At 47.9% G+C, this 18,426-nt stretch overlaps 1 protein-coding gene across 2 annotated transcripts in view; it reads left to right on the top strand.

Annotated features, from left to right (window-relative positions):
* Positions 1-18,426, top strand: part of NAT10 (N-acetyltransferase 10) — a 39,721-nt gene that overhangs the window by 13,040 nt on the left and 8,255 nt on the right. For both annotated transcript variants that reach the window (XM_042906979.1, XM_042906980.1), the window contains exons 9-21: positions 2,715-2,848; positions 4,077-4,170; positions 4,313-4,411; positions 7,227-7,363; positions 10,113-10,237; positions 10,712-10,862; positions 11,137-11,233; positions 12,317-12,433; positions 13,264-13,365; positions 13,461-13,535; positions 14,323-14,439; positions 15,239-15,372; positions 15,585-15,633. In XM_042906979.1, the coding sequence (XP_042762913.1) occupies positions 2,715-2,848; positions 4,077-4,170; positions 4,313-4,411; positions 7,227-7,363; positions 10,113-10,237; positions 10,712-10,862; positions 11,137-11,233; positions 12,317-12,433; positions 13,264-13,365; positions 13,461-13,535; positions 14,323-14,439; positions 15,239-15,372; positions 15,585-15,633 (1,431 nt within the window). The remainder of the gene's footprint in view (positions 1-2,714; positions 2,849-4,076; positions 4,171-4,312; positions 4,412-7,226; positions 7,364-10,112; positions 10,238-10,711; positions 10,863-11,136; positions 11,234-12,316; positions 12,434-13,263; positions 13,366-13,460; positions 13,536-14,322; positions 14,440-15,238; positions 15,373-15,584; positions 15,634-18,426) is intronic.

Below are 18,426 nucleotides of genomic sequence, written 5' to 3' on the forward strand. Positions count from 1 at the left end.
AGGCCCCTTGTACTTACTCTGGTTCCAGAGTGAGGCCTGATAAGGCCCTCCAGGGTGGGATGGACCTGATCTGTAGGTACAGATAACAGACTGGGTGGGAGCTTCCAGAGTGCATTTCTGTGCTCACGGAGGTGGCCAGGGCTGGTAAACTCGGATTCTCTCCTGGTTCCTGGGGTGAGCAGAGCTGACCGGGCAGTGCCCAGAAGCCTTCAGTTTGTCAGGTGTGTTCAGGATTCTGATCGTGAGCCTCTTGGCACTGGACTCTGCCCTCATGATGGACAACAGCTGCAGTGACACGTCCCACTTGGGGCAGAGTCCCAACAGGCTGATTCCCTTGTTCATTCTAGAAATAGAATTATTAGCCACATAGCTCTCTATGCAGAGGCTGCAGGCTTTAGGTGGCTTTGAATCCAGTCTGGGTATCCTTTGTCAGAGGAAATGCAAGAGGATGGAGAAAGGGCAGAAGAGGGAGAAGCTGTAAAAGCAGCAGGAGTGTTAGAAGAAAATATGTAGAAAAAAAAACACTGAGTGTGAAAGAGTGTTCGTTAAAAATGGAAAATGGTGTTTCTACTTGGCAGTCTCGTTCTGTAGAGACAACTGCCATTAACAGTTTATTTTGGATACTTCTGGAACTTTGTCTACGCATACAAATGGATATTTTAAAAATACGTGAAGGGGTTACACTGTACAGTGTAAGTGATCCCCTATTAGGCATTGGGTTGGTTGGTTGCAGTTTTTTTGCTGTTATAAACTGTGCTGTTAGGATCTTCTTACAGATACGCATTATCTCTGGGATAAGTTTTTTTCCCAGAAGAGTTGCTGGATTAGATTGTGTGTGCATTAAAATAGGTGTCGTGCCAGTTTGTGGAACCAGCAACAGTGTGTGAAAATGCCCTTTTCTGTACGCCTTGCCAGCGTTGGCTACAGTTAAACTTCCAAGCCTACCAATGTGCTGTGGGAACACAGGATCCCTGTTTTTGTTTGTATTGCTTTAATTATGAGAGAAGCAGGCACTTTATCATATAATTACTGGTCATCTGGGTCTTTTTGTTTTGTAAATTAGTTTGTGTATTGGTTTTTCATTTTAGCAAATTATTTTAGAATGCGTTTTCAGTTCAGATTTCTTACTCTTCTATTCTTACTCTTCTTTTTTAATAGTGGATTTTTTCTGGTTATGTTTTGTCGGAGTTTAAAACTTCTCTAAACAACAAAAGGGCAAAATACGGTGTTCAACGAAGGCCACGTTAAGATGAGCTGGGCCTGGATCCCCTGAGTGTTTCCTCTGGAGAGACTCTGGCTTCCTGGAGCTCTTCCCCTTCCTTCCCTTCCATTTGCCTGGGCTTGTGTCTCTTCAGTGTCTTCTTAGTGTTGCTGCCTGGGTGTATAAGGCAACTTCAGGACCTGACAGGCCAGGCTGGACCATCTGGTCTTCTTCCCAGTCTTGGTGGCCTGTTCCCAGGGCAGATGCCAGTCGGGTAGTAGAGTTTGGCCCCTGAGTAGTGTTGTGGTTTCTCCTCTCACTCAGTGCCTGCTCTCTTAGGTGCCTGACACGACCCTAGGCACTGGGCTCAGCAGTAAAAAGGAGGGGCATGCCTGCTTTGTGGGGCTTATGTTCTGGTGGCATGAGACTGACTGTGAGTCAAGGAAACCAGCCCATCCTGAAGTGTAGTAGAAGGTGCTGTGTGCAGTGTGGACACAGGGCATCAAAGAGGGGTCGGGGGTGCAGGAGATAGGTAGAGGCTGCGGCTCTGGGAGGCTTTGTTTAGAAGGTGATCCTCAAGCAAAGCCTGGAAGGAGTTGGGGAAATGAGCCATGGGGCCATTGGAGAGAGTGCTTCTGGCAGAGGGGCCACTGTCTGCATAGGCCCGAGGTAGGAGTCTGCCTGGGGTACTCGAGGACCAGCAAGGAGGCCGCCAGGGGTGAAGCAGAGTGAGCAGATGAGAGTAGGAGGAGATGGCAGAGGTCACACGGCACAGCCACGCGGCCCTGAGGGCTTGGCCTTACTCTCTGAGAGATGGGTGCCGTGGAGGGTTTCACATGCACAGTGTCTCAGCCCGGCTGCTGGAGGGATTCTTAGGCTGAATTTTAAAAAAGATCCCTCTGGCCGCTCTGTTGAGTCTAGACTGTAGGGGAACAAAAGGGAAGCCGAAAGACTAACTAGGAGCCTACTGTAGTAAGAGGGGATTCAGGATAGTGGCTTCAACCAGCCCGGTAGAGGATGGCACTGGTGAGGAATGGTAGGATTTATACATATTTTGAAGATAGCGCTGATGGGCTTTGCTGGTGAGTCAAGTGTGGGGAGAAAATGGAGAAGGCTTTTGGCTTAATCAGTTGGACAGTTAACTGACAAGGGGAAGACTGTAGATGGAGGAGGCTGGAGGGGGACACTGGGTTCCCCTCAGGTCAGTCAGAGAAGCCTGTCTGATGCACAAGGGTAGACACACAGGGGCAGTTGTGTGTATACAGGAGTTGGATGGGTGGGGAAGAGGTCTGGACCAGAGACATGAATGGGGTGTTACCAGCATCTGAGGGGCATTTAAAGCCTTGGGCCTGAGAGGAGATGACCAGGCAGTGAGAAGCCCGAGTGCTGAGCCTTGCCTCCTGCAGGAACTGCCCCCACTTTGATTTAGCCTCAGCTTCTCCACAGTGGTAGTAGTAGATGGCTGAAACTTGGTCTTTCTCAAAGCTCACCTGATAGGGTTCTCTTTTCACAGGCCAAAGCTGTCTTGAAGTTCATTGAGGGGATCTCTGAAAAGACCCTGAGGAGTACTGTTGCGCTCACGGCTGCCCGAGGAAGGGGGAAGTCTGCAGCCCTGGGATTGGCTATTGCTGGGGCAGTGGCTTTTGGGTAAGGAGGTCTGATTCCCCCTCTTTGGGAATTCTGAACTCTCAGGGAGAAATGTGCAGGATAGGGGTCAGGGGACTAGGAGACTGTTCCTGGGTCTGTGCAGGGTCCTGTGTGATTTCTGTAGGTCATGGGTTCTGGTCTGGAAAACAGCAATACCGCTTCCCCCAAGCACGCCCAGCCCCAGCCCCATGGGGCACATATATGTGTGCAGGCACACATGGACACATACACCAGGACCTTCGTGATCAATATTTAAAGTTGAACAGATACACACAGAAAGTTGGACAGACATAGAAAAGCAAAGAAATGAAATGGGGGTAAGAAACGTTAAAACTCTTCAGGAGATGGGAATGTGTATGACCATGTTTGCTAACTGCGAAAAGTACAGGTTTGGCATTTGAATGATTTTGATCAGTAGAAAATCTTGTGTGCTTTTGAGGATCTACATTTGAGTGTTTTTTGTCCTGGGTGGAAGATTTATGCAGTTGCCAGAAGAGTGTGTACTTCCAACTTCGCAGTCAGAAATAATGGATCTAGAATTTACCATGTCCTCATATGCATTATCTTCCTTGGTGTTCCTAATAGCTCCGTAAGCATTTCACAGATGGGTCAACCTAGGCTCAGGGAGTTTCAGTGACTCACTCAAGATCCCCCAGCAAGTCAGTGCTGGTAGTGCTGGGGCCGAGCCCAAGCCCTGACTTGTCTCTTGTCCCTGCTCCTCCAGTGGTACCAATCAACACCTTAGCTGTTAGCATCCTTTACACTGAACAGGGGTCCCCTGCAGGTTCACTGTGGCCTTGGCCTGAGCACTGATTGAGCTATCTGGCCTCACAGTTTGGAACCCTCTCAACACAACCAGTGATGACTGTGAAGCCACCCTCTTGTCCCAGGACACGGGCTTGGGAAGCAGCATGCTGGCTCTGCACACTGAGGGCGTTGTGTCCAGGCACCTCTGGGCAGTGTGCCTTCACAGATGTCGTAGCTAATTGCCAGGACATACTACCTTCGAGTTGTTAATGTGTTTTCGTTAGTTTGGGAGGAAAAATATCCTCAAAACTGGAGTTGCTTTACTTTTCCTCCCTAAAAAGTGTTCTTTTTTCCTGCCATTATCTCTGGTTATCACCTGTGTGATAGGGCGAACAAAAATCTCTTCTTTCCTCTTAATGTTCCCTAGAAGTCCCTTGGATTTCTTAATGACTTATAAAAGTTCTCTTCTTTTGTTCAATAGGTACTCCAATATCTTTGTTACCTCCCCAAGCCCCGATAACCTCCACACTCTTTTTGAATTTGTATTTAAAGGATTTGACGCTCTGCAGTATCAGGTAGGGAATTAGAATAAGAACTCCCATTGATTCAGAGCTGGGTTTAATCTAGGTAAAATCTTTGGGATGCCTGCTTACTTTAATTTTCACTTCTAAAGCTTGTTTCTAAAGTTTGTCATTGGTTTGACTCTCTTTCCATCAGGAGCATCTGGATTATGAGATTATTCAGTCTCTCAATCCTGAATTTAACAAAGCAGTGATCAGAGTGAATGTATTCCGAGAACACAGGCAGACCATTCAGGTGAGGCTCATTCTAAAACCCTGCTAAGTGGGGCCAGTGTCCTGCTGTATTTAAATACAGTAATTTCACATCATTTTATGTCCTGTGTAATTGCATGTCTTGTATACAGTGTTGTTGTTTTATGATTAACCTGGTCCAGATTTTCAGCCTCTTCTCAACGAAGACATTCAAGCAAACTAACAAATAATGTATGTAGCCAGAATGGAAAGTTGTAGTTTTATCCCTTGAAAATTGAGTAAGTGTATTTGTGAGTATGCTAATCAGCTAGAAGAAATACAGTCACTGTTCTGACATCAGTTCTCATTTTGCTGGGTTACAGCAGGTTTTGAAATGGTGCATCTGTAACTAGAACAATAATCTCTCCATTTCAAAGAAAAAAAGAACTTTGCAAGATGTACTCTGAATCTTTGTGGTTTAGCCAGTGGCCTATTTTCCTTTTTAAACAGTGTTTCCCTGAAAGCTCTATAAATCTCCAGTGCTCTGGAGGCCTGAATGGCTTGCACTTGTCCAAAGGCTGCAATTTCGTTCAGTTGTAGAAAAGCATCAGTGTGACAGGCTTGCAGAAAGGATGGGGGCCGCTGGGCTCCTAGCGGAGGAGGCTCATCGATTATTTTCGGACTTGGGTCGGGGTGGGAAGTGGGCCAGGCACACTTGGCGGTTTATGTCTTTGACCTTTATGCTCGTTAAAGCATATGTATGTGTGCCTGTTAGGGAGGTATTTCTTTTATCAAAAGTCCAGATTGTAAATAGTGGTAAGTGTTTATACTTTTGATCTAAGGAGCTTAATTTTTTCTTACTGGGTCTCTTTCTAGAATCTCTTCATTCTTTAGTTTCTTCCACTTTTGCCTGACACCCTTGGCTGAGGTGGGGGGGCGGGTACAGATGGCGGGGTGGGGTGAGGTGGAGGGCAGGAGGCCGCAGGGAGAGTGCGGCGACCTGTTAAAACTCAAAAGTACACAAACCAAGGAAGGAACACTTTTCTCTGAAATGCCCAGGCTCAGCCCTGCTGCTCCTTGGATTTGTAATTAGAGACCTGCTTGTATTGCCAGAGCCCCTTTGTCTCCAGACTGGAGTTTAAGCCCAGAAGAGGTGACCTGACTTTATGAGGCTCCATTTGTGTCCCTTGGAAGCCTCCTCTTCCTTGCTGGAAATTGAGAAAAAGACAAACATTAGATTAAAGTCGGCTGCGTCTCTTCAGGGGGCTGCTTTCTGCTGCTTTTATGAGGTGCTTGTTTAGTTTTTCCCCTTAAGAGTCCCAAGACATGGGGCCCAGCCGAGGGTGTGTGTTCCGCTGTTCTAACTAAGTGGAGTTGCTGTCTCCCTGACCTATCATTCAGCTTCCAGCAAAGCAGTTAGATGATCTTGTAATGAAATACTTCAGAAAAGTGCAGAGATCAGTGGAACACTCAGATACCCGGCACTTAAGCCTTAGAAATGTTGACATTTTGTTGTTTGCTGTGTTTCTTTCATATTTTAAAAGTCCTTTTTAGTTTTGTTTTAAAGACTGAAAGCATCACAGACACAGTTGAAGCCCCTCTTCTACCCCTCCGCATCGCATTCCCTTCTTCTGCCCCTCCCTATAGGTAGCTCTACTCTGGATTGGGATTTCCTTCTGATTCACATGTTTGTGTTTTACTATGTAATTATGCCTCCATAAATGGTAACATACTGTACTTGTCCTTTTTCAGCCTGCCTTTCTTACTCAGCATTTGTTTTCAAGATTTGTCCAAGATTGAAGCTTGTGGCTTGGGTTGAGTTTAAGCACTGTATGTTTATATTACCATTTATTTATGTTCTAGGGGTGGATGTAGGGAGCTCTTGGTTTTTAGGGTATGAATAGATTTCCAGCTCTCTTGGATTTTGCCAGATTCTCCTTCTAAAAAGTGTACCTGTTTACCTTCCCAACAGCATTTTTTTTTTTTTTTTTTAAGTTTTGTTTCTTCAAGTTCTCATCAGCACTGGGTGTTTTATTGCTATTTAATTTTTACCTACCTGTATGTGAAATGGGATCTCCTTGTTGTCTTTGGCATTGCACTGACTGCTAGTGAGGTTGAGTGTCTTTGTTTATGTTAATTGGCTGTTCAGGTTTCCTGTCCTGTAAAATCCCTCTTCATGACCTTGAGCAAACTTTAAAAATAGCAGGAAGCCCTGAAGAAACTGAAGGGGTGGTTTGTATGCATAAGGGTGCCAAACTTTTTGTGGCATCAGGTGGCCATGCTAATGATATAAATAAGGGTGTGTGAGTGTGTGTATTAGGAAGGGGTGGAGTCTTAGAAGCATCCTCACCAGTGTGGGGAGAGTTGGTTTTCCTAATGACAGTATCCGCGCAAGGAGCGCGGTACCCAGTGTGTAGCAGGTACTTGAGAATGGTGATGTCGTCCCATTTGCTGCCCCTGAGGCAAAGTCAGAGCCAGGCTGGGGGGAGCATGAGGAGACAGAAGAGAGAAAGGAGAGGGCAGCACCACCTATGAGTACTAGGCCAGGCACCAGCCAGGGCGTTTTTCCAGATTTACCCGATTTTTCTCTCAAGCAGCCGTCAGATAGGTATTTCCTCCACTTTCCAGGAGAGGAGTCTGAGGCTGTGAGGGTTAGTGACCTGTTCAGGGGCACACAGTTGGTGGTTGAACTTCTGAACCCAGATGTCTGGCTCCAAGCTCATTCTGGTTTGCCCTGCCACGGAAAAGTGGAAAGGAGGAATGGGAGAAAGAACTGGGAATGGAACGAGAGAGGACAGAGTGGCCTTTATGAGGCGTCTTGGGGACCACAGCTATGGCACTGGGTGGCCAGGTAATAATAGAAATCTTCCTCCCTGCAGTATATACATCCTGCAGATGCTGTGAAACTGGGCCAGGCTGAGCTCGTTGTGATCGATGAAGCCGCCGCCATCCCCCTGCCCCTGGTGAAAAGCCTCCTGGGCCCCTACCTTGTGTTCATGGCATCCACCATCAACGGGTAAGCACCTGGAGTGGGAGTCCTTGCTCTCCTTGTCGGTTCTTGCTTGTTAGGCTGGGGGGCGGGAGGCGGCAGAGGGAGAGGGGAAGAGAATCTTTAGCAGGCTCCACACCCAGCCCAGTGTGGATGATGATCTGAGCCGGAAGTCAAGAGTCAGACCCTTAACCCACTGCTGACTGAGCCGCCCAGGCGCCCCGAGAGGTAGCTTTTGTTGTATATTTTCTATGTGTTCGTTTTACTTTTTTGTTTTGAACAAGAATGTAAATATACTTTACATATTGCTTTTAATTTTCTTTTTTAATGTAACAATATTTTGTGAACTCTTTCCAGGTCAATAAATATGTGTCTTTAGTACTGGAAAGCTTTCTGTGTGGAAATCACATCTTCTTAAAGAGAGAATTCTGTATTACAGATTTATTATTGTGTCTTCCTTACACTGAAAATATTTAAATAAAGTGGATTTTACTTTTTTTGCTAACGGCTTTATTGAGACACAGTTCGTATACCATACAGTTTTACCCACATCAAGTGTATAATTTGGTGATTTTTAGGTTTTAGATCTGTACAGAGTTGTGCAACCAGCACCATAATCACTTTTACATTTTCATCACCCCCAAAAGAAAAACCATACCCTTTACCTGTCACCCTCCAGTCTATCCCTAATCCCCTGCCTTAGGGAACTACTCATCTACCTTCTCTGTATAAATTTATCTATTCTAGACAGCTCATGTAAACGGAGCCATACAGTACAGGGTCTTTTGTGACTGGCTTCTTTCACTTACCATAATGTTTTCAAGGTTCATCCGTGTATCTTTTATCGGTATTTCCTTCCTTTTTATGGCCCAGTAATACTCCATTATATGTTTATATACATTCTGTTTTTCGATTTATGTGTTGATGGACATTTGGGTTATTTCTATCTTTTGGCTGTTAGGAATAATGCTTCTGTGAACATGGGTGTGTATATAGGTTATCTGCGTGGACGTGTTTTCAGTGCTCTTGGGTATATACCTAGGAGTGGAATTACTGGGTCAGATAGTAACTTTATGTTTAACTGCTCAAGGAACTGGCAGACTGTGTTTTCCAAAGCAGCTGCACCATTTTAAATTCCCACCCGCAGCATACGAGGGTTCCAGGTTTTCCATATCCTTGCCAGCATGTGTGTTAACGGCTTTTTGATTATAGCCATCCTCGTGAGCGTGAAGTTGCATCTCGTTGTGGTCTCCATGTGCACTTCCCTGATGGCTGGTGATGTGGGGCATCTTATCATGTGCTTCTTTGCCATTTGTGTGTCTTCTTTGGAGAAATAGCTATTCAGATCCTCTGCTCATTTTTCTATTTGGCTTATTTGTTTTTTTATTATTGAGTTGTAAGTGTTCCTTATGTATTCCAGGTACAAATACATTATCAGATGCTTGATTTACAAAAATTTTATTCCATTCTGTTATTTTCCTCACTTTCTTGATAATGCCTTTTGAAGCATAAAAGTCTGTTTTGTTGCTTGTGCTTACTTGTTTTTCTTCTTTTTTAAATAAGTAAATGAAATTCCTTCGAGGAAGCTTTGTTCTGTGAGGTGGGGCAGAATAAAACACTCGAAAATTCCAAGTTTTTTTTAAAATTTCTTTTTTAATGTTTATTTATTTTTGAGAGAGAGAGTGAGACAGAGCATGAGCAGAGGAGGGCCAGAGAGAGAGAGGGAGACACAGAATCTGAAGCAGGCTTCAGGCTCCGAGCTGTTAGCACAGAGCCTGATGCAGGGCTCGAACCACAAACCGTGAGATCATGACCTGAGCCGAAGTCAGACAGACGCCTAACCGACTGAGCCACCTGGGTGCCCCCAAAATTCCAAGTTTTTGATTCTTCTTTAAAAATAGTATTTGAGTGAGAGGAAGTATTTATACAGTTTTGAAATATGACCACAATGAGTACTACGAAGTGTTGCAATACTGGATTAAAAAGACCCGGGTGCCTGGGTGGCTAAGTCGGTTAAGCATGTGATTTTTGATCTCAGCTCAGGTCTTGATCTCCGGGTCATGAGTTCAAGCCCCACATTGGGCTCTGCACTGGGCATGAAGCCTACTTTAAAAAAACAAACCCATTGAGCAGTCTGCCCCCTGTGGTCCCTGGGGCTGTGACTAAAGGAGGAAATCCAGATGAGAAGAGCTGGCTCAGTGATCTGATGATTTCTTTTTTTCCAAAATTCTTGTTAAGTTGTTTTATGTCACCTTTTCAGTGAAAGTAGTGATGAAAGGAATTACTAAGTGGTGGTTTATTGGTTTATTCCGTCTTGATTTTCCAAACTGGAAGCACTCTCTGCCTGCCTTCAAGCATGTTGCTTCAGTGGCTCTCACTCACGGACCATTTAATGTAGTTCCAGCTCATTATGCTGAATGCTTTACACATCATCTTTCCAGTCCTTTCAGTTCACAGCATGATCCTGTGAGGTGTGTAGAATAATCCCCTTTTGAGGATGAGGCTAAAAGTGAGTGATGAGTTCTTTGCCCAGAGGTACTGAGTAGATGTGCCACACTTGAGCCACACTGCCAGCCCCCAGCTGAGCCACCGAGCTGGCCACCTTGCCTCCTTGGGTGTATGGATGCCCTGCTGGAAGTCTAGAGGGCAGTGGGGCTGTCAGCGGTGAGCAGGAGCTTGGTATTTCAGCAGGATGAGGGAGGTGGTCCTCTGTCCTCTCCTGGAGAGTAGATTTGGAACCTCATTCATGCCTGATGGCCTTTGCTTTTGCTCCTAGCTACGAGGGCACTGGCCGGTCCCTGTCCCTCAAGCTGATTCAGCAGCTCCGTCAACAGAGTGCCCAGAGCCAGATCAGCACCACTGCTGAAAACAAGGCCACAGCGACAGCCAGACTGGCATCAGGTACCCCCAGAGCGCTCAATGGGCCCGTCCATGGCAGGTCCCCACAGATTCTCTTGCTGGATCATCTCCTTATGCCACCACAGGCGGTACCAAACTGTCATACTGTCAGGCACGAAGGCTGGGTCCCCAGGAAGGAGAATTGCTTTCCCCAAGGAATAGCAAGCCAGTGACCAGATGGGAGACTGACCCAGGCCTTCTGGGTTGGGCCCTTGTTTGTTACTGCCTTAGGGAACGGTCACATTGACTTAGATCCCTGTGGGATCAGTGTCATGGCAAATTGAACATCCCCCAGAATAGTTTAAAACCACTCAGTTAAAATCTTTAAGCTGTATTTATGTGGGCATCAGGTGACAAAGAGAAAGTAGAACATTTGCTTTGCTCTTTTAGACAAACACATTTAATAATTGTTTCTCATTGTGTGTGTGTGTGTGTGTGTGTGTGTGTGTGTGTGTGTGTGTGTTTTGTGGGGAGCAGCGCGAACGCTGCATGAGGTTTCTCTGCAGGAGTCCATCCGATACGCCCCCGGGGACGCGGTGGAGCAGTGGCTGAACGACTTGTTGTGCCTGGATTGCCTCAACATCCCCCGGATAGTCTCAGGCTGCCCCCTGCCTGAGGCCTGCGAGCTGTATCCTTCCGGGTTCTGTGCCCGGTGAAGGGAGGGGGGTGATGGAAGAATTCGGTTTTGGCCCTTTGTTTCATAGGCTGCTGCTCGAAGGAGAGGGGGAAAGTTAGACATTCTCCATTTTCTTTCTGTTCCCTCCCTAATGTGTTCTGTGCAGGACACAGGGCTCTTCCTTCTAATCCGAGGGACACCTACATATCCAGGTTTCCCTTTGGAAGCAGTGTGTCCTATTTTGGGCTCTCTTTGGTTTGTTTTGGTTGCTTAACTCCAGACTCAGCTACTACGTTAACAGAGATACTCTCTTTTGCTACCACAAGGCCTCCGAAGTTTTCCTCCAAAGGCTTATGGCCCTCTATGTGGCTTCTCACTACAAGGTAACTGCAGCTGGCTGAAGTGGGTGAACTGCAGCTCTGACAGTCCCCCTTTACCGGGTTTCCATGTCTTGTATTCCCCAGTGGCTCAGGTGACTATTCTACTGGGACTTAAATGTCCTGATGTTGTCAAGGTCCACTGACCTTGCCGGAGGGATTGCATTTCCCATGGTCGTTCAGGCCTGTCTTGGGCTCCTAGCTTTGCACACGGAGTGTGGGATTCCTGCACGTAACTCCATGCTTGGTGGGCGGGGAGGGTGGAAAGCTTTGCCTGTTTTCAAACGGGTTCTTCTATCTTTTACTTGTCTGCTGATCAGATAGACTCAGATGACGTAGCAGCTGTTACCTCGTGGTGCTGACTGACCCAGCCCAGCCTTTTACCTCTGGGCTATTTTTAAACGTTTATTTATTTTTGAGAGAGACAGAGAGCATGCATGCACGCAAGTCGGGGAGGGGCAGAGAGAGAGGCGGATAGAGGATCCAAAGCGGGCTGTGTGCTAACGGCAGAGCCTGCCGTGGGACTCAGACTCACAAACCGTGAGATCGTGACCTGAGCCGAAGTTGGACACTTAACCAACTGAGCCCCCCAGGACCCCCCGCCCTGGGCTATTCTTAAGGAGCACTGGATGAGAATGTAGAATATTTGAGAGTCTTCAAAACTAAAGGGCACATTGGGAAGGACATTTCTTGAGTGTCTAGGTAGCATTTTTGTGAACACCCCTTAATGGGAGGCTGAAGACTTGGTGCCAGAAGTGGTGATAGGTTTTCTTGAGATAGCCTTTTCTCTGGGAAATGACAAGTTCACTCCCCTGCTGTGAACTACACAGTGCTAACTAGGCAGTCCTCTGCCCTCTGCAGCCTCAGTGCTCGTGGAGAGATGACAGCAAACATTTGAGGCAAAGTCCCACATAGGCCATCTCGGAGGGTCTCAGGCTGGCGGCCAAGATGCTGGAAAAGAGCTTCCCCAAGTTTCAGCTCGCCACTTGGCTTTGGGGAAGGTGGTGCTCCAGTCAGTGACTCCGGAGTGGCCTCTTGAGTAAAGGACAAGAGGAGTGGTTCTCATGGACCCGTATTTGTGCCCCACAGAACTCCCCCAACGATCTCCAGATGCTTTCTGATGCGCCTGCCCACCTTCTGTTCTGCCTCCTGCCCCCTGTGCCCCCCACCCAGAATGCCCTTCCCGAAGTGCTTGCTGTCATCCAGGTATGCTGGCATTCATTTGAAGAACCACTTAGGAATCAAGGATTAATGGCTCAGTAACTGTGGCCTGGGAGGGGGAGTGTTGATTCCTGGTGCGGAGCCAAGTAGCTGGGTCATCCGGGGCAGACAGTTAGGATGTGTGGAAGGGAACCACTGCCGACAGAAACCCAGAGCCCCACGGATGGTGAATAGATGAAAGTCGGAACTGGCCGCTCGTATTTTGATTTACAGCTCCTCCTAAAACAGGATTTGTTTGTTTTCCTCTTATTACAAAAGCAACATGTGTACTTCTAAAATTAGAAAATACAGATGGAAACATGGGATCATAGTGTTTGGTAGTCTGGGTTTTTTTTTTTTGCAGTGTGTCAAATATTCATAATCTCTGTAGTTTTTATTTTTTTCATAATTTCTGTAGTTTTTAAAGGTTTTAAAGGCTGCATTATTTATGCACGTACCATACCGTGTATAACCATTCTCCTTTTATAGACACTAGAGTCGTGAATTTGCACTATTTCATATAGAGCTGCATGAGCATCCCGTGTCTTAATTGATGTTTGCACATGTACACATTGTGTGGAGACCCTCTTCTAGTGTAGTTTCTGTGCTTTGGGCCAGAGTTTGTCTGTATTCTACCTTGTTATGACAGTGTCCGGACGCTCCTGGGGCAGAGTAATGACTGTTCCACTGAAAATGGAAGTCAGTTACAGGGTGAAGCCTGAACTGGAGTGGAAACAGCTGGCCTCGTCAGGGAACTAGCAGAATGCTGATGATCTGTGAGTGGGCTCTGTACCTGGGCTGGCCTTTCTGTCTACACTGTCCTGCTTCCCCCATAGGTGTGCCTGGAGGGGGAGATTTCTCGCCAGTCCATCTTGAATAGCCTGTCTCGAGGCAAGAAGGCTTCGGGGGACCTGATTCCATGGACCGTGTCCGAACAGGTGCTGCACTTTCCCTGGTATGGCTGAGTGAGTGAAGTTGGCGGTGTTGGAGGACTTTTTTGTTGCTCACGTACTGCCCTGTGTCTCCCACACAGTTCCAAGACCCAGACTTCGGTGGCCTTTCAGGTGGAAGGGTTGTTCGCATTGCTGTTCACCCGGATTATCAAGGGGTAATGTGTCCTCATGCTTCTCAAACCTCCGATGCTTCATTAGTTGCAGCCGTGTTGCTAGCAGCTTGTGAGGGCAGGTGGATTTGGTGGTATGAATGGAAGGCTGGTCAAGGAATAAGCAGTTCCAGGAACTCCTCTGCCATGAACAGTTTTTCTGGGGCTGGGGGTGGCGAGTGGGCAGGACAATTGTATATGCTTGCTTTTCTTTTGTGAGGACAGAGCTCTTGTGAACCTGACCTACTTTTCACCGTTATCTCCTCTTAGAAATCCCCACTGCCCGGGTGCCTGGGTGGCTCAGTTAAGTGTCTGACTTTGGCTCAGGTCATGATCTCACAGTTTGTGGGTTCGAGCCCCGTGTTGGGCTCTGTGCTGACAGCTTAGAGCCTGGAGCCTGCTTCATATTCTGTGTCTCCCTCTCTCTCTGCCCCTCCCCCGCTCACACTCTGTCTCTCACTCTCAAAAAATAAACAATAAAAAAAAAAAAAGAAATCCCCACTGGGGAGTCCGTTGTGGAGACATCAGTTTGGGGCGTGCTAGTCTGTGGATCAGAGAGCCCAGCCAGCCATCCTCAGGCTCAGGCTAGATGGTGTGAGAGTGAGGGTCATAGCATGCTCACTCTTAAGGGTCTCTCTTTGGACCTCTTTGAGGGGTTTCATTAATTCTCTTTGCCAAGTGTACTGTGACTCAGAGTGAAGGCTTTCTGGAAGAAGTTCAGGGACGTAGAGGTGATTTAGACAGATTGAGAACATTCTCTTCCTTGTCTGTCTCCCTCCATGTTTGCTCACAGATGGGGTACGGCAGCCGAGCTCTGCAGCTGCTGCAGATGTACTTTGAGGGCAGATTCCCTTGTCTCGAGGAAAAGGTCCTTGAGACGTCACAAGAAATTCGTACCGTCAGCAGCGAGGTAAGCATCTTTTGGCCGAACTCCTTGTTCCTGGAGGATAGTTCTCAGGAGCATCTAGAACTGTCCAGTGGTCTGGGCTGTCTGAGCACCAGCAGATTTCCTTCTGTTTTGGAGAAGCTCTTGCTTCTCCAGCTGCCACTGGAGTTGAGAACCTCGGATCAGCATTATCAGCATCACCTGGAAACCTATTTTAAAAATGCCGGTTTTTAAGCCCTGCCCCCAGTCATGCTGACTCAGAGGGTCAGGAGTGGGGCCCAGCGGTTTGTGTCTCAGCTCCTAGGTAATGCCGCTGCGTGCTCCAGCTTACAGCCGCCGAGCACCGAGCCGGGTCTAAGGGAAGTTGTGTCTTTCTTGGTAAGGTGATAAACGCCAGGAACTGTGATGGCTTCTCACACACGTTCACTTGATTTTCACAGTAGCCCGTTCAGGAGGTGGGGAAAGGCCTTATATTTAAGGTCCGGCTTAGCGGTTTGTTACTTCCGAAGTCCCAGACCCATCTGATGACAGAACTGGATCTTCGGAACCCCACCTCTGTCTCTCTTTAAATCACGTGGCTGTTTTCCTGAATTCTGGGTTTGGAGCGGTGTGGTTTCATGCATGTCCAGGTGCTTGGTATACTTGGAAATGATCACTGGACTGAGTGGTGTGCCTCTATTTTAAAATCCAGGGAACAGAGAAATCTGTCCCAGTTTTTACTGTGTTTAGGTCAGAGCCTGGTATGGTAGGGGTGCTTGGGAATGTTACTAAGCTTCCTCTCCCTTTACTGGGTGGACTGTGTTCTCTTCCTGGCATCCTGTAGGCTGTCAGCTTGTTGGAAGAGGTCATCACTCCCCGGAAGGACTTGCCTCCCTTACTCCTCAAACTGAATGAGAGGCCTGCTGAGCGCTTGGATTACCTGGGTGTGTCCTATGGCTTGACCCCCAGGCTCCTCAAGTAAGGGTCTGCCTGCTCTTTCTCTTTCACATCACCCCGTGGCCTTGGTGTCCTGAAAATGAGCGTTCTGTGGACTGGGTTTGCCTTTCCAGCTGGTGTGTTTGTCGGTTCCGTTGACCACTCCCCCACCCCTGCCCAGCCCTTCCCGTCTTCATCTGCCGGCCAGTCTCAGAAGGTGCACACAGTGACCTGCTCTTTTTGTGTCTTGGCAGGTTCTGGAAGCGAGCTGGGTTTGTTCCTGTGTATCTGAGACAGACCCCGGTGAGTGAGGTGGAGGAGGGGTGTGGGTTTGGAGTTACAGGTGGTGACAGGTCTGTCCTTATATGGAGCCCAGGTGCCTCTTGCTATGCTCTGGGCACGTGTGCCCTGCCTCCAAGAGGTTTATTCTGATGGACACCAAAACAGCCATCGCCACTTCAAGGCCATGCGATCACACACTTCGCTCCCCCACTGTGTGGTGCACACTCGGTGTGTACCTGGCTTTGTGCTTGATTGTAAAATGGCAGAAGTGCGTGTGGACTCGTTCGTCAAATTCTGGAATCCTGCAGCCTGGGGGCCTCCTAGAATTTGTGAAAAGTGTAACAGTGTCTTTAGGACAGGCTTGCAGATGCGCAGCCTCAGGTATGTGAAGGAGGGATGTGATTACGTGGATGACCAAGCCATGGAGGATTATTATGGAAGGGAGAGAGTTACTGGGAGTTCATTAAAAAAAAAATCTAGCACCTGCAATGAGTAAAGTAAGCCACAAAACTTATTTTCTAATGGGTAGAATTAGGCAACAAGAAAGTGAAGAAATGAGAAGTTTTTTAGGTTACGCTATGTGCTGTGAAGAAAAAATTGGAAGTGTAGCGTACTGAGTGGTCAGGCTTCTGAGGGGTGGCCTTTCCAACTGGACCCTGAGCATAATGCACTAGCCACATGGACGGTCCTAGAGAAAAAGGTGTTTCTATTTTTATTATTTTTTTTTGTCTTTAAATTTAGAGAGCCTGCAAGTGAGTGGGGGAGGGGCAGAGAGAGCAGAGAGAGAATCCCAAGCAGGCTCCTTGCTGTCAGCGCAGAGCCGGATGCGGGACTTGATCTTACAAACTGTGAGATTATGACCTGAGCTGAAATCAAGAGCTGGATGCTTAATTGACTGAGCCGCCCAGGCACCCTGAAAAATATGTTTCTAAGCAACAAGTGCAGGGCCTGAGGTGGAAGTGAATCGGTGATTTGAAAGGGACAAAAGAAGGTTGGCGTGGGTCATTGGCTGGGGACTCTGTTTTCTTCCCTCCAGTTGGAGGAAGGTGTTCAGGAGCTGTGGCTGCTGTGTAGACAGTGGATGGTGGTGGCCCAAGAGTGGAGGCGAGGATGTGGGTGGACGAGAGATGGGGTGTGGGCTGAGGAGGAAGCAGTGAAGATGGAGAGAAGTGGCCGAGGCTGGGCATGTTTGGGGGTGACACTGACTAGAACTGAAGGATTGGATTGCAAGATGAGCGAACCAAAAGAATCGAGGATATGGGGCGCCTGGGTGGCTCAGTCGGTTGAGCGTCCGACTTCGGCTCAGGTCATGATCTCACGGTCCGTGGGTTCGAGCTCCGCGTCGGGCTCTGTGCTGACACCTCAGAGCCTGGAGCCTGCTTCAGATTCTGTGTCTCCCTCTCTCTGACCCTCCCCTGTTCATGCTCTGTCTCTTCCTGTCTCAAAAATAAATAAAACATTTAAAAAAAAAAATCGAGGATAATTCTTAGGTTTCTGGCTTGAGAGTCCATAAGAAACTGGGAGATGGAGGTGTTATTTGCCGAGAAGAGCCGCCGGGGGAGGGACAGGTTGAGGTGACAGCGGGAATGCCCTGGCACAGTGGGAGATGCTTGTCAGATGCCCGATGGGGACAGAGACAAGCGGTGGCCTGCAGGAGTCTGGCACTCCAGGTAGAGGTTGGGGCTGGAGATGGACACTTGGGAGCGTATTCTCAAGAGAATATACTCCCCGGGGTCAAGGACTTTGTTTTCTTCACAGCTGTAACCCCAGCACTTAATATCATCTACCACGTGTGGTATCGTGTTCGGTAAATACTTTTCAGTGAATGAGTACATTTTAAAAGTTATCGAAAGCTTGGACTGAAAGTCGACTGAGGGTGCGTCCTGGACTGTCCAGCCTTTGGAGGAATGAGTCAGGAGATGGCAGAGTGGCCTTGAGGTGGAGGAGAAAGTTGGGGAGCGTGTTAGAAGCCAGGATTAACCAGTGTTTCAAGAAAGGGACTTAGTGGCTTTCGGAGAGCAAGTAAGCTGAGGACAAATAAATGGTCAATGGACAGTGGTGATTAGAAGGAAGGCAGCTCCTGGAGAGCTCAGGGCTCATCCTAACTGGAGAGAATGGAAAGTGAGGAAATAGATGATTCATATGGGAAGAAAAAGGGGCAGAGAAACAAGGTAGCTGCAGGGAGACTGGCATTTAGGGGAGTTTATCTGGTGGGAGATTCTAGAACATGGTTGTTTGCTGTAGGGTATGATTCTGTAGAGATCACACAAATCATAGTACAGGTGACAGGCTGGTTGCAGACCTCGAGGCAGGGGGAGTAGGACCCTGGGTGCAGGGGGTGAGGTGGCCACCTCATCCTTCACAGCAACAGGGAAGGCAGAGAGTTTGGGCACAGAAGGTGTGGGTCAGTTGGTTGGGTTGGTGCTGGGAGGACGAAGTTCTGTTTTCCCAGATGGGAGGCTGAGAGAAGGGGGGTTGGAGGTTTGATTGTTTTGGAGTGCACAAAGCCCCCAGTTTCCACGGGCGGTGCCCATTTGAGAGTTTAAAGTGGGCCTGGTGAAGACCACTGGGTGTTCGGCTGCTTCTGTGTGGGCAGAGCAGCTCCCAGGTGGGCTGGGTCCTTGTCAGTGAGTGGGGCTGAGGCTGGGCTTAAATTTGCTGGTCGGCTGTGAGGTTTGTGCAGACCATTGAGTTCAGCATAGACCACGGTTTATCCCTGTGCTCTTGTGCGGTGTGCCACTCATTTGTGACATGGTGTGGGTATTTTGCTATGTGAGTGCTCTTTGGTCAAAATCCAGTAGATGTTTCTATTGT

This window comes from Panthera leo, chromosome D1 (assembly GCF_018350215.1).
Source record: "Panthera leo isolate Ple1 chromosome D1, P.leo_Ple1_pat1.1, whole genome shotgun sequence".
Classification (NCBI taxonomy): domain Eukaryota; kingdom Metazoa; phylum Chordata; class Mammalia; order Carnivora; family Felidae; genus Panthera; species Panthera leo.